General features: G+C 41.9%; 1 protein-coding gene and 1 non-coding gene across 7 annotated transcripts in view; one reads left to right on the top strand and one right to left on the bottom strand.

Moving 5' to 3' along the window:
* The window catches only part of cno (adherens junction formation factor afadin), a 51742-nt gene that overhangs the window by 815 nt on the left and 37158 nt on the right, over positions 1-13769 (bottom strand). For 4 of the 6 annotated variants that reach the window (XM_011313304.1, XM_011313303.1, XM_011313308.1 and 1 more), the window contains 14 exons: positions 10367-10758; positions 9766-9884; positions 9387-9623; positions 7775-9104; positions 7363-7428; positions 7208-7281; positions 6769-6887; positions 6425-6595; positions 4048-6051; positions 3676-3774; positions 3240-3381; positions 2224-3132; positions 646-1648; positions 91-203 (listed from right to left, as the gene is read on the bottom strand). In XM_011313304.1, the coding sequence (XP_011311606.1) occupies positions 91-203; positions 646-1648; positions 2224-3132; positions 3240-3381; positions 3676-3774; positions 4048-6051; positions 6425-6595; positions 6769-6887; positions 7208-7281; positions 7363-7428; positions 7775-9104; positions 9387-9623; positions 9766-9884; positions 10367-10758 (6778 nt within the window). Of the gene's footprint in view, positions 1-90; positions 204-645; positions 1649-2223; positions 3133-3239; positions 3382-3675; positions 3775-4047; positions 6052-6424; positions 6596-6768; positions 6888-7207; positions 7282-7362; positions 7429-7774; positions 9105-9386; positions 9624-9765; positions 9885-10366; positions 10759-11768; positions 11782-13769 lie in introns of those variants that run through there. The other 2 variants (XM_011313309.1, XM_011313306.1) reach the window with 2 other exon arrangements.
* TRNAV-AAC (transfer RNA valine (anticodon AAC)) lies at positions 1748-1821 on the top strand. Its single transcript has one exon. It is a non-coding gene; the product is annotated as a tRNA-Val (tRNA).

Below are 13769 nucleotides of genomic sequence, written 5' to 3' on the forward strand. Positions count from 1 at the left end.
CTCGGATCTACAAAAACAGATTGTTTAAAGTAGAGCCTCAATATTCGTGAAACAACTAACGAATTATTGTTGTCTTCATGAAAAACTCACTTGTAAACTTCCTGAGCTCCTATAACCCCTGGGGTAGCCGTGGAAAATAGTCCACCAGGGCCTTCTGGAGTCTTTGGAGATGCCAGCAAGATCTCCGCGTCATTTATAAAGTTCTGAAATGAGCCAGCACAAAAAAATCACTTCATTATCCCCGAAAATCCCTTTCAACACAACTTTAAAATCTTGCAATGCACATAATAAAAAAACACAAGATAAAACCGACGATAATGGCGATGACATGATGATAATAAACCGAAGGTGATGATAAACATGCAGAAAGATCGGACATTTATCGCAAATAAAACACGCATTACCATTTAGTTACTACCTTACTTGGATAACTGCAGAGGTGTGCGTTTCGACAAAATATCTTAATTATTAATTATTATCAAGATGAATTATCAATTTCGACTCTCAAAAAACAAAAACTTCTTCCCTTCATTAAATTTAAATACGACATTGATATTTTTTAAAGACGAATATTTCAAATCAATATAGTAAATTTGTTAAAAAAAAAAGGATTCCCCAGTCCCTAAATAAAAATTAAAAACTCACATTAGGATCCTCTCGTATGGTGTCCATTCCACTCAAGGACGTGGGATTGGAGTTACCAGAGCCAGTGTTCCTCTCAATATTAGCATTTGGATCATGGAACGACACCCTTTTCATGGCAGTCTGTCCAGGATTAGAAGCACTAGACGTATTAGACCTGAGTGCACTCTGCTGAGACATAACAGCATAACTAGAGCCCCGCTCAGGGGGAGGTGGTGCCTCCCCAGGTGGTGAACTCGGTCCATTAATCACGAGATTATCAAGCCTGAGCATCCCAGGATGCATCTGGTTTTTATTAAAAACTTGCTGCATCCTGATGTCCTCCTCCCTCTTCCTCTGATTCTCATCGAACTCATTCTGCTTTCTCTTGAGCTCCTCGATCCTCCTCTGACGTTCCTCAAATCCCTGGGGCTTCCCAGGGGCTGTGAACTGTCCAGATGAGTAACTCGATGTAACAGTCGTCTGCATTTGAATATTATTCACGTCATTTCCCCCGTAGATGCCTCCCTGCTGTCCCTGACTCGTCGCCGTGTGCAGAGAAACACTAGTCGACTGGATTTGACTGCCCACAGGTTGCGGTGACAGGGGCTGTCCCCTCGTACTCGTCCTTAATACTGATAAATTCCCCTGATTACCTCGATCCTGGGAGGCTGCCATTCTCAGGAGGCCCTGCACCCTCTGTGCACTCTCGTTGTCAATCTCTGTACTCTCATCGTCGTCGTCCTGCTGATTTGCCACTTCCTCGGCACGCTTTTGGAAATCACGCTCCAGTTGGAGTGCTCTCAGCTGCTCCTCCTGTTGAGGTGTTCGGCTTGATAGAGATGACAATTCAGCGATCTGCTGGTCTCGCCACAATTTCGCTGCCTCTCGGCGTCTTGCTTGCTCTTTTTCACGTTCCTCTCGCTGCCAGGGATTCGTCGCATTGTATTGATACTGACGGGGCTGACTTGGAACTGATGTTGGGTAGTAGCTGCCTCTTGGGGGATCCTGCATACTTGCAGTATACCTAGAATAAAAAAAAAAAATGTGACGCCAACTATAAGAGAATTTTGTTAGTCGCCAGTTACGTGTGTTACAACGCGGTTTAGTTGAGGCACTCGCATCCGTTTCTGTGGTGTAGTTGGCTATCACATCCGCCTAACACGCGGAAGGTCCCCGGTTCAAGCCCGGGCGGAAACAATTTTTTTTTTTTATTTAAATAATTTTTTCGTTTCCCACGATGCTCTAATGAATTATTTATTTATAATTAATTATATTATAACTGTGTAAAACAGTATTTTGTAATACAAACGAACGTATACACCCACTCTAACCACCCTCCCCCCCACCTGTATCCGTTTCTCCCACCCGAGTGCATGTGAGAGCTGTATCTCGTCGTTCATAATGCGAGACCGAATAAAGAATAGTACAAACTATTACTGACATAATATATGATTAAATACTATTCGTAAATCAAATCCAATTTCATCGAGAGTTCGCCCTTGACTTTACTATATCTTCAATTTTATCACCAGTTGAAATTTCACATCGTAAACACTAAATGGTCCAATAAAAACGATATATCAATAAAAAAATACTCACCCAGAATCAGTCTGCTTGGTGTACAAAGGATGAGTAGAAGTGTTGAGAGGTGGAGGTGGTGGGCTCTCCCTGTAGCCGCTGTCTTCAGGGAGTGCAGGCCTGACAGGTGGCTGTACTTCATCGCCCTGGGTCTCATTCCCATTCTGTCCCCTAGGTAGAGAATCCCCCGAGTACTGTCCATTGGGATATCCACCCACATACATTCCCCTCTGCTCGAATTCCCTCTGATCGACCCCATGGCCCTGGGCAGCTGCCAACCTGGCAGGATCACCCTTCTTCGGCACAACTGCATACTGACTCTGCAATTGTTTATTGTTAAACTGTCCGTACTGATTGTACCCGTACTGTCCATAATTATAAGTCGGTGAAGTAGCAAGATTGGGGGTAGAGCCAACAGGAGGTCTTGCCGGCCTGATTCCAGCGGGTGGTATTGCCCTGGCGTTATAATTCCCCCTGTACTGATTAACCTGAGGATTTCCACCTCTGAGTTCTCTCCTCCTGACCTCCTCCTGCATCTCCTGGAGCTTCGCCTCCTGGCGGATTATGTCCCTGGATGACTGAGACCTCGGTTGCTGCATCTGCTGCTGAATCTGTCCAGGATACGCCTGCGCCTGGGGAATATATGCAGATATTGGGCGGTCTCGAGGGATTTGAACATCTGGACGATTCAGGCTGTTCTGGGAGCCCCGTAAAGTCTTCTGGAGTGATCTGTCCTCTGGTTGCGGTGGACTTGGCTGTTGCTTGACAACGGCGTCCTGGTGCCTGTAGACACTCAGATTCTGGTAGAAACGCTCGGCCTCGTTGCTCACCTGGTGTGGATGGAGATTCGGTGACGATTGCTGTCTGCTGACGAGACCTGATGGAGGAAGGGTGCCTGATCGCAGGGGATCGTGCAGATTGTGACTGGAACTGCAGAAGCAATCGGTTACATCGACTCGTCGAAATTATTTTACCAAATTAATCGTTTAACCAGCGTTTTCCAACAATAATTGTTGTTAATTGCTGTTATTAATTACCGTGATCGCAGGGATGTTGCTCCATTCATCGCTGGCATGGGGGGAGGCTGAACCGGTGGTGTTACACTGTTACTTGATGATGCTCTGCTGTATCCTGGATTGAAAACTTCGTGCTGCTGTTTACCCTCGATTGTTCCTACGTCTACAATTGTTTTGGGTTAAAGGATGATTGATCGTAGGGGCTCTAGGGCTGGGGTTGTTAGGGGAAATACTGGACAATAACGTGGTGACAGTAGAAATTTTTGTGCTCAAGCGATTTAGCGGCGACAAATTGATGACAACAATTTCAACACAGGCTTTCTGAGTGTCTGCAATATTACAGGAAAATTCTATCCCTTTTTTTATAAAAATTTAATTAATACTGTATTCGCCGCTTTGTGTTGAATTTGTTGTGTAATACGATAGAAGACGATAAGCCACTAATATATTTACTTACTGTGAAGTGCCGGCACCGATTTGCTGCTGTGAATTTGATGGTGCGTCGTCTCATGTCCAATTCGCGATGGCAGATCGCGTTCACTCATGCGACGAGGTCCTATTATCGTATGATGCAGAAAATAATTCTGTAATGCTTGAGTCTCATGCAAACATATCTCTAATTCATGCACATTGTGATAAATAAATATGCAATTGATAAAAAATTCATGCAAAACGATTACCACGGTGTTACGGTTTAAAATATGATCGATAACCGATAAAAAATTGATGAATGAATGGATGGGGATGATAAGTAAGACTCATCGTCAATAATTCACGTAAATAAACAACATAACCAGGCACATGTGCTACGAGTAAATATCGAGCTTACGATTGCCATCGATTTCCAACGAGGGAAAGTCACGAAATACCCAATCGCCCCTCTCGAATCTCGGAGTTGGTTTCCTCTCAGAAATATCCAAATCACTTTTTGATTTCTTTCTCATTATCATGAGGGATTTTTTCCTGATCGGTTTCGATTCCCTCAATCGAGTGTGGCATTCCACATTTCCCTTATCCAAGATTTTCCTCTGCCCAAGGGAGACTCTTGCCAATTTTCTCCGGAATTCCTCATTCAATTTCCACTGGTTCTCCCCCATTTTCAGGGATTCGCCGAGATTCTCCAACGATTTACTCCCCTCCATTCTCATTTCTTTCTCTTCAGTCGTCAGGAGTCTGTCCTCACTCCTGGATTTCACCCTCGTCCTCAGGAAAGACTCGGGGAATTTCGTTTTTCTCGGACCCTCTGATAAAAAATTTACTGGACTCGAGCCGCATTCCCTCGTTCCCACATTTTCACTCCCTCTTTCATCATCATTGATAAATATTTTACTTTCTATTGTGACATTATCGGTGTTAATCGATTCAACACGAAAATTTTCCTCGTGAAATATCACTGGATCAGACGTGACTCGCGATGTTTTAACGTTAGTGGAAATTAAATCCTTGAGTGACCAGTACTTCTCGAGTTTATTCACCTTATCAATGTCGGAATTGATCTTTATTGTGCTGGATATTGAGGGTGAGGTCCTCTCCAAATTATCAAGACTCATGCTTCCTTTGATTGAAGTATTCTGACCTTGCGAGTCCATTACCGTCAGCGAAGTCGACGAATTAATTCCTGAGATATTAATTCCCTTTGAGCTAATCCCCGTGGCGTGAATTCCCTTTGAACTAATCCCCGACGATTTAAATCCCTGGCAATTTGGAATGTAAAGTGGTGCATGGATATTATCAAGATTCGAAAATTCCTGGAGCTGTTTTATAATCTCCTGTTGCTCAGCAACCGATAGTTTCTCATCGCTCTTCTTCAATTCCTGAATTTCCCTTTTAATGAATTCCTCTCGCTCTTCACTCTTGGTCTGAATATCCAGCAGGATCATACTCCACTCCCTCTCAGGTGTTGTTGCAACATTTTTATCAACTCTCGACAAATCAGTCTCGGATTTACTTAAATCCCCGGTTGTCCTGACACAACCGAAGCCTCGCGGTGACGCCATATCGGGCTCTGAGACAAATTGCCTCGATGAACCGAGTTTTATCGACTTGAATTTTATTAAACCAGCGTCACCAAGACCTGAAAAGTGTTTAGCTAGAGCAGCAACTCTGCCACAGCCGAGTCGTATCTCCTCAGGTGATTTCCAGCATTTTTCTGGGCTCGAGTCAGCGCTCGATGGATCACTATTTAAACCAGTGAGATCTAAATTTAATTCCGGCATTATCGGATGCATTCGCAGTTGTGACGAATTGCTCTGGGGATTTCCGCCAGTTTTCGAGAGGAATTCCCCATTTTTGTCATTTGGAATTTCCAAATTATCAGCGTCTTGAAGAGCTTTCAATTTTTTCAATTTTTCATCGCATTTGTGCTTCTGACAGCAGCAGTTTGATGCATTTGGTTTGTGAATTGAATGATGAGCTTTTGATTCGTCTTCGGGGGAGCTTTGGGGGTCGTCCGATGTCTCGTCAAATTGATCAATGAAGGGAATTGACTCGGCGATACCAAGGAAAGCCTCGGAGTCGTGTGATTTATCGCAGGTAAATGTCATTGTTGGAAATGTGAGATCAGTCTTGTCTTCACTGTAGAAATTACATCTCGCTTCTGGGGTGTTTGATGGTACATTTGGTTGTGGTGGTGGTGGATACGGTGGATATCGATCGAGATGGCTCGGAATAGTTAGGAACATTTGGGGCTCTTGGATTATTGGTATTGGTCGTTTATTGGTCCATTGGGCTCTTGGCCATGTGCACTCCTCGTCCATTGGGGACTCGTCGATTGGGTATATGTTAAGACACGAATTGTGAATGTTTTGACGGTTAAGAGTCTTGTTCGGAAGACCTAGACCAGGGGATTTTTGTTAGTTCACTGCGCTCGGGGTGTTAGTTATTCATTCATCCCAGAAACTATTTCTTCTTTTTTTATTTCTCAAAAATCTCAGAATCTAAGGCACATATTGAAATTACCGTCTCTACCTTTTTTGAGGAATTCATTGAGAGCTACAAAAAAGGTTATTAGACAATTTTCGTTATCTCAATTAATTCCAGAGATATTCATGAGAAAAGTGTAATTTGTTGGTCATTAATGATTAGCTCGCGACAGTTCGATTTTTAATTGAATCGTTAGAGTGGAGAGGGTGGAAAATTGCGGGGAACGCGTTATCTGGGATGAATTAACGCAAACCATTGGTTAGATTTATGAAAATAATTCGCACCTGGTTGGGGCCTTTCGGGCCCAGTGTCCCAATCCACCAGACGCTCTTGATAGTGATCTGTTAGCATTGGAGTGGATAAAAGATTGCCCACTGAATAGGATGTTGATGGTTGGGCTGTGTCTCCCAAGCGTGGATGATCTAACTGTTCAGACTTTGGACGAGCCTTATGCGCTGCATTGATTTTTGTTAAATTTAAGCATTAGTTCAAGCGTCAATGCACCATTGCATTGTTTATTATTGTTAAACGGGGTATTTGTGAACGATGACGAAAGCAAAAGTCTTGGGGTGGGAGTTATTAATAGACTTGTCACCAGAGTTTCGAGGGCTTTTGGGTTTTTACTTACCTCGAGTCATTACAGGAGATGGCTGTGACAGTAATGTAGCAAGTCCATGATATATTGCACCCTGTTTAGCCACTTCGAGAGTTACTATTGGTCCCGTACGTACTAAATATTCAGCAGCCCTGGAAATTTAATATTCGTAACGATTTACAACAGGTATTGACGAAACAATAAAAAACCACAACGCCAATTCATGGGATTGCTCAATTTTTGAGGAATCACTCTGAATCTAACGGAGATAGCGGAATTTTTGTGGAAAACTTTTTGTGGAGCGGAATGAGAGCCACAAAAAAGGTCGTTACAAAAATTGGGCTATCTCTGTTGAATTCAGAGATATTCGTCGAAAATATGACGCAACTTAACGATTTTACTTTTCTTTTATAATTATATTGTTAATTATATAAAGTGGATAATTTTGGAGTTTGAATAAAAGTTAACTCACTTTTCCTGAGTTATTCCCACGAGGCTCTGGCCATCAACCTTCAGCAGTTGATCACCAGCTGTTAATCGACCGTCCTAAAAAGAAACAGGAGAGTATAAAAAAATTGTCATCAAGATTCGTGGGAGAATTTTAGAGAGATATTTAAAAGAGCTCACAGCGTCAGCAGCTCCTCCAGCTACAACACTCTTTATATAAATGCCCAGACGATCCTGCCCGGCACCCTGAAAGAAACAAAGACTCCTGAGGGATACATATATACAAAAACAGAAATAAACGTGAGTAACGGGATAACGAGAAGAATAACGGCCGTAATATACATGAGGAGTAAAAAAAGAAAAAAAAAAATAGAAAGACGGAAATCCGCATTTAAACTCAATCCCTCTAGCGTGACAGGCGTGGCGCACGGGCCGCTGGTCACATGTGGGAAAATCCCGAGATTCCAACTGCATCTTTATATTTGTTGTAACCGCGAGGAGAGAATCGTCGAAAGAAATAATTTCAATCCAAAGTCATAAATGTTTCAATTAAAAATTCCAATAGTTCAATATAAACTAAGCAATGTCCTACCTTAGCAGCAACGATGCTGAGTCCCATACCATTAGTAGATTTGTGAAGTTTGATTATTTGAATTTCTGGTTGACTGTGACTACCAGAGTGTCCACCAGAGAATCCCCCTGACCGATTGCTCATTGCACTGGGACTCCTGAAATTGCTGTGATGATCGATCATATAAATAGTCCAGTATCCACTGCTGGTGGGTTGTGGTGCCATTCTGCAGAGACCATCCCTCTGAAGAGGTGTGAGAAATTCAGCGAGGCCAGGTGGTACACCACGTATCACCTCACAGCTGTAGCCATCCTCAGGCAGAAGAAGTGCCAACGCGAGATTGGGATCCTCTTCCAGCCTGATCTCCCTACCATCAGCCCTGGCAAGTGCATCAGCCACACTCTCAGCAATTCTCACGACATTCTCAATGAGCTCTGGTGGTAGTCTAGGCTCATCAGCAGCTGGCTGATACTTCTGGAGAAGTGCCCTCACCTGCAGTGAATTCAATTTGAAACAAGTTGAGCTCAGGGTGGCGAGCTCCTCTGCATTGTACTTGGGTGCCTGTAATAGATGAGTTGCCTGCATTATCGTAGCAAGATGACACTGACTCGCAAGCTCAAGTCCCTGCCTCTCGGCCCACGTTTCCAGGGCATTTAATCGGCTTTTCAAACGCCTGCCAAACCACCTGACGCACAGATTGCCGTTTGAAACGAGAGCATTGAAGGCTGTGGCGTTTATCGTGTGGAATAAATGGCTGAACAGTTGAATAGTCAAAGCGGCATTGACACGACACCTGCGAAGAAGGGCCATTGTGTTTGAAAATATTTGCAAAACACTCGACTCCTTCGATGGCTCGTCAGCATCAGCCATGAATTGGGACATGGCTGGTGCCAATTCGAGGGAGACACAGCGAACTAGTGAGGCAAATGCTGTCTGCACTGACTCTGCTAGAATGTCCTGGGCTCTCGTGGAGAATGCACCCACGTGTCGATCACTCTTCAACATGTGGAGAAGCTCAGAACCATTCGCCAGCCACAGGGCGAGGGACGAGGCGTCCATGTAACGCTCCAGAATTACTCGTTGAATCATTGTTGCAACATTAGCAAGCATCACTGTTAAACGATGCGCTCTCTCCGTTGGTTGTAGCTCGGGACGATAATGCGTACTTGCTCTGTAACGAGCTGCTAGGTACAGGGTGTACGTTGGTGCGAGTTTGAATTGAGGTGCTGATGGCTCCACGTCGGTTATCACTGCGTGGAGGAAGGCCTCTTCTGTCTCCTCAAGAAATTCGAGAACAGCTGGGAGAATTGGATCTGTACCACGGGGCTGGCGATCGTATTGCTGGGATAATCTGGAGATAATCATTATTTTTTCTTTATTGTTTGGGTTTCCTCCGTATTTTTTTGCTTTCCTTTTTTGGAAAATTGAGATTTTGTCGAATTGTAATCGGCGAATGATACGCGATTCGTGATTTTTGATTCGTAATTTGAGTAAATGAGTGTTTTTGTCTGGATTCAGTTGTGGGGTCGCAGATGTGAAGGGGAAATTGTCTATCATGGGTTATACTTACCAATTTATGAAGATTAAATGGTTATTAATAATTTAAATATTGTAGTGGACTAGATTAACGCACCTGTTGCTATCTCTACTGCTGGTCAAACTGGCAGTCTCTACATTTCCATCTAAATCGAATGTTGTTTCGTAATTGTGTGTATTCTCAATGGGATGTGCATTTGTGGGACTCCGGGGATTAGCAGCTGATGATTTTGTGGGGCTCGGTGGATTTGAATCTGGACCATCGTTTGGTGTTCCTGAGCCAGATCTGTATTTCTCGGAATTCACGTCCTGGCTGTTTCTGTCTGGCGAGCGTCTACATGGTTTTTGCGACAGGGATATGGAGCGAATTGAAATTATATTGTAATAACGTGCGAAATTAATAAAAAAAAGGTGGAGGCTGATGATGAATGAAGGAATTGTGCGGAAATTTATGAGTAAAAATTTTTGGGGTTTACCTGTCGTAGACGTAGTCCATTTGTCTGCTTGGCTCCTGGCGATGTCTAATTCGATCCTCTGGTGTTGGATCGATGAACCGAAAGGTGTGCATTCGACCGAATTTTATGATGGCACCATTCTTCAAAGGTAATTCAAAGGTCATTGGTGGGTAATTATAAATAACGTGAGACTTAAGAAATATCGATCAGGTGGGCGGATGTATTTTCGGGGGGGAAATATTTCGGAATGCGAGGGAGATGCCAAATTTTTGTAAGAAACTTTTTTGTAGATCTCATTTACCTCTAGAAAAGAGGTCCTGATAAAAATTTCGCTATCTCTCGTTAATTCGGAGATATACCGCAGAATTTCGACTAAGAAAGAATGAGACTTGTCACTTTTTTACTCTTCGGTACGGAAGTTGGCGGAAAATATCACGGAATCTGAGAGAGATAGAGAAATTTTTATAGAAACCTTTTTTGTAGGTCTAATTGAACTCAATAAAAAAGGTCCTGACGAAAATGTCGCTATCTCGGGGGAATTTAGAGAAATTCGTTAATATTGAAATGGAGATGGACTTTGAATGGCAGATGTTGAAGTGATTTAGTTTGTGATGATTTTTACCTGCAGAATAGTGGTCTGATGTATCCTCTGATTATTAACATAAGTGTGTGCATCCCTGGAGCAGGGCGTAAGCGTAACGATATTCTCGGTGAAGGCAATGACACAGTGTCTGGGCATGACAGTTGGACCAGTCAATGTGAGAGTTTGCGCTTGTACAGCTTGAGGACCGATCGGTCTCTCCGATCCAACTTCAGTGACATTTGGCTGGAGACGATGCTTAACGCCAGCTCCACTCGGAATATCAGTGCCATCGGGATTGAGCTCCAGAAGAAATGGCAATCTCTCGTCCTCGTATCTATGATCAAATTCACTCCATTTACCAGCTGGTTTCTTCTTCCTTTTCCTGGGTACGTAGTCAGCTGGCCTTCTCCTCACGTGGAACATTATCGAGCCTGAAACATCATCAAACCAACGCAACTCCATTAATTCACATAATTCGTTATTTACTTTACAAATCCCAAAAGATTTATTACTATCAAAATATCAATTCGGATGAGAACTCCCTTTTCCGGGATTATCTCGGAATCAAAGGGAGATATCAAAATTTTTGTAAAAACATTTTTCACGGAGATGATCGAGGACTAGAAAAAAGGTCGTATGATATTAACTCGGGGAATTGATAGTTTTTGAGATAATCGGAGTTTGAAATGATGAAATTGTTTTTTCGCGTTTATGTTTTGTAATTCATTGATATTTAGATGTCTCGGATATTTATGTGTGTGCAGTCTAAAAATCACACGTGAATGAGTGTTCATGATTATTTTCCAATGAAAGAACACATGAAATGTAAAACCCTTGGTCATCAATATCTTGAACTCGTAGCCGGAAAAAATTATCGGATGCGCTCCCATAATCGTTCTAACTGTCCATTGCACAATTGAGGGGCTTTGTCGTCGATCCGGGTAACTACATTCGACAATAGCAATCATTGTAACTCGCCCCTTGAGGGCAAAACCCAAAGGCTCAATAAACTCATGAAATTATGGACGAGGTAATTTTTATTTCAATTACAGTCGCGATGGGAGATAAAACGGAATTAACGTTTTTATAATTGACCGTTTGTCTCGATAACTACCGATTTCAGAGTGAAGTGATAAGGAACTTTTTTTAAGGTAATTCCATTTTCAAGATAAAAAGTATTTTCACATTTCCTCGTAAACGCAATAGTTTTTACTTAAATCGATAGTTCAACCGACATAGAAAATTTCACTTATGCTACTTCACCGTTTTGTTAGTGAGTTGTTCTAAATTGTTTATCGCGATAACTATTGATTTTCGAGGAAAGGGGCAGAGGATTTGTTTGTAGCTGATGAAATTTTCTAAAAAAAAGTTCTCGATACATTTTCTCGTAGCATCGATAGATTGATCGATATTTAATGGAATTGGAAAATTTGAGTATTACCCCACGTGTTGATGTCTCTCCAGCCCATATTGTAAGCAGCAATTATTTCTCGTGTTAAATTCGAGTTTCTCGGATTGATTTTTCAACGCAACTGAGACGTTCGGGAGAAAAGAAGTCGACGGAACTGCAGATTCTCGACTAAAAATACCCCGGTGGAAGGAAAGAGTTGCATTCTTTCTGCAAATCTCGTAGATGTTTCGCTCTGAGGAAATGAGGATATCCTAGGCAATGTTTTCTGGGATGGGGCTGTTTATCTCAATCGAGAGGATACGCTTCGGATCTTGATCACAATTTCAGAAATTTGCACGTGAATTTTCTCGAAGAACCACTTGCAATTCTATAAAACTGACACAGTAAAATAAATCGAAATTTCCACTGCTTTTAAATATCGATTATCTCAAGAACTATCGATTTCCGGTGAAACTACCAAAGAACTTTTCTCTAGCTAATTAATTTTCCGAGAAAAAATGTCTTTTCATGTTTTTTCCGAAAATCCATAACTATTCTATTAATGAGTAATTAACAAAAATTGTACATTTTACAAAACTAAAAGAAGTGAAATTTTCAACTTCTATTAACTACTGATTATCTCAAAAACTATAAATTTTCTGAAAAAACACAATAAGACCTTTTTTCTCGCAAAACGAATGATCTCCAAAAAAGTCCTCTACCATTTCTCCCGTAGATCGATAGTTCTCCCACTACTCCCCGGATAAATTGATAAGCAGAAATAAATATTGAATTGAACTCGTCCCACTTGTTCCCAAAATGTTCAACAGTTTACGTCATTCACTGGAGAACAGTAGAACAACAAGTAAAATATGTTAGTCAGTTTGAATTGGCGGATACACCTCCACTGAAACTTTGAGTAATTGTATTTACACCCTCCTGTCTCATCCAACGCGTCCACTAAACTTGCAGAACTTGAATTCAAGACTGAGGAATAATCAAATTCAATGAAATAATATGGGAGTAGTTGACTCCTTCGATGGTTTAGTTGAAGGCGACTGAGACCCTTGGGAAGGTGCATACACCCATATCAAAGAGGAATTCTGGCGAGCAGTTGCTCTAGCGTGACGTTCAAGGCATTTGCTGGGACTGGTGTCAGGTACTGGGGATTTCCAGAGTGTCTTTATGCTTGAGGGCCCAAAGACATCTCCAAAGGGCTCGATAAATTTTTTTTCTGGATGAATTTTCATTCAGTCTTCACCAGAGAACCCAACGAGTAATTATTTTCTCATCATTCCCATCAAGATCTCCACGAAGGTACAACTGATACGAATTAATATCAACTGATATCGAATGATTTAGTCATTTGCAAGCGGAATGAATCGTGGTATCAGCTGAGATTATCATCGCGTATGAAAGCCATTGGGGAAAAATAGTGACCAGGGGTGATATACTCTGGACTGGTCGATAAATTCACCTTATGGGGTCTAGGACACACCAGCGACTTCAAATCATTCATTGAAAAACATTATGCGACTGTTACTAGGAATTCTCATGACGCATGAAGAGTTGCGAACAAAAAGTCAATTGGACTTTTGTCATTTAGAGAATCTCCCTAGCGTGGATGCGGCTTGACATTCATAAAGTGCAGATGTATTCCACCCAGTGGTTCTGAAAAGTTTTCCAACTACGTTTATATCTTATTCCCCATTGTCATTTCCTACGCAATTCCTATTGTTTATAAATGTCCATTGGGAAAAAAATGTGGAGCACGTTTCTATGGGTTGATGATTGATCCGGAATTGTCGGGTGAAATTTACTCGAGGTAACTACTTTGTCATTATGAAGAGTAGAATGTGATATTGATCTTGGAATTTTTTCATATATTATTGAATAAGATTATTCGCGTGTCGCTGTCTCCCACATTGGACTCTATATTTATGATTATTTAATGTGGGAATTTTATTTCAGGACTTTTTTGTTACTTATGTCGGTGTAATTCGTTGGAAAAACTCGCGAGATAACGTCAGTGATTGACAACCGAGTTGGCAA

The sequence above is a fragment of the Fopius arisanus genome, unplaced genomic scaffold (assembly GCF_000806365.1).
Source record: "Fopius arisanus strain USDA-PBARC FA_bdor unplaced genomic scaffold, ASM80636v1 scaffold00115, whole genome shotgun sequence".
Lineage (NCBI taxonomy): Eukaryota > Metazoa > Arthropoda > Insecta > Hymenoptera > Braconidae > Fopius > Fopius arisanus.